This window comes from Otolemur garnettii, unplaced genomic scaffold (genome assembly GCF_000181295.1).
Source record: "Otolemur garnettii isolate 467f Iridium unplaced genomic scaffold, OtoGar3 scaffold00025, whole genome shotgun sequence".
Taxonomy (NCBI): domain Eukaryota; kingdom Metazoa; phylum Chordata; class Mammalia; order Primates; family Galagidae; genus Otolemur; species Otolemur garnettii.
In genome coordinates this window covers 17,581,375-17,582,851 of record NW_003852420.1, presented here as the reverse complement: position 1 = coordinate 17,582,851, position 1,477 = coordinate 17,581,375, and the positions used below count along the sequence as shown (strand labels likewise).

The 1,477-nt window shown below is 46.9% G+C and overlaps 1 protein-coding gene across 1 annotated transcript in view; it reads left to right on the top strand.

The window, feature by feature from the left end:
• NFS1 (NFS1, cysteine desulfurase) overlaps positions 1–1,477 on the top strand; it is a 36,384-nt gene that overhangs the window by 26,455 nt on the left and 8,452 nt on the right. The window contains exons 9-11 of the mRNA XM_023512261.1: positions 393–498; positions 579–660; positions 1,277–1,364. Of these exons, the coding sequence (XP_023368029.1) occupies positions 393–498; positions 579–660; positions 1,277–1,364 (276 nt within the window). The remainder of the gene's footprint in view (positions 1–392; positions 499–578; positions 661–1,276; positions 1,365–1,477) is intronic.

Sequence of the window (1,477 nt, the reverse complement as noted above, 5' to 3'; positions counted from 1 at the left end):
ACAGCAACCTCAAATTCTTAGGCTTAAGCAATCCTTTTGCCTCAGCCTCCTGGGACTACAGGTACCCACCACAACACCCAGCTATTTTTTTTTTTTTTTCAGTTTTTGGCCGGGGCCAGGTTTGAACCTGCCACCTCTGGCCTATGGGGTCGGCGCCCTACTCCTTTGAGCCATAGGCACCGCCCAACGTCCAGCTATTTTGTAGAGACAAGGTCTCAGTCTTGCTCAGGCTGGTCTCAAACTTCTCAGCTCAAGCAGTCCAGCTACCTTGGCCTCCAAAGTGCTGCGATTAGAGGCGTGAGCCACCACTTCCAGCCTGAGGACTTCCTGAACTATGTGTTTCTGAGCTGTTTTGTAGTTACTATGTTTAATCCTCTTTGCATGCTCCTTAGTATGACCACAGGCGCATCTCAAAGTTATCAGAACGGCTGATACAGAAGATAATGAAGAGCCTTCCAGATGTGGTGATGAATGGGGACCCTGAACAGCATTACCCTGGTATGGCCATGTCCTTTCTATCCCCATTCTGAAAGAGGCTGAGGCTTGGAGACCTCTCTCATAGTTCATCTTTTCTTCAGGCTGTATCAACCTCTCCTTTGCATATGTGGAAGGAGAGAGTCTGCTGATGGCACTGAAGGATGTAGCCTTATCCTCAGGAAGGTGAGTTGGAAAGAATAGGTAGGACTGTGTGTATAGATCTCATATGCCTGGCTTCTAAGTGCCCTGAGGGTTATTAAGATTCCAAATATGGCATAACAGGCACAAGAACTCTTGATTGTAAGTAAAGGTTATTTTCTAAGTGCCTATTTTTTGGCTGGCTGGGCACAAGCTGAAGTTCACCACCTAAGGAAGCTATCTTGGGATAGAATTTTGTGCCTTTTGTGTTCTTAGAGGATGTATTTATCTGTTGGGGGATCATGCTGGCAGTTCTCTTGCAGGCCTCTAGAATCGAAGCTGTTTTAGAGGGCTTCGGGCTAATATATACTGTCCCAGGGAAGCGAGCACATTGTCCATCTGCTGCCTTTTGGTGTCAAACTCAGTTTTTGTGGTATCATGCTCTGTCTCACCTTGGCAGTGTCCTTGTTCTAGGACATTATCCACCATGGGGGCCAGGATGTGCAGGGTAACATCAGGCCCTTTAGTTTTACCAGGTTAGGTCTCTTTGTCCTCCATGGTACGACTCCAGAGCCCTGTGGGGTGGGAAAAAGACTGAATGTTTGTGGCTCAAAGGAGATGATGATGAAGAAGTGAACAAGATTTGTGTTGCTCTCCTCAGTGCCTGCACTTCTGCATCGCTGGAACCTTCTTACGTGCTGAGAGCAATTGGCACTGATGAGGATTTAGCACATTCTTCTATCAGGTCAGTGAGCTGAGCTTGAATATTTATTTATTTATTTATTTTTTTTTTTTTTTGAGATGGAGCCTCAAGCTGTCCCCCTGGGTAGAGTGCCGTGGCATCACGCTCACAGCAACCTCC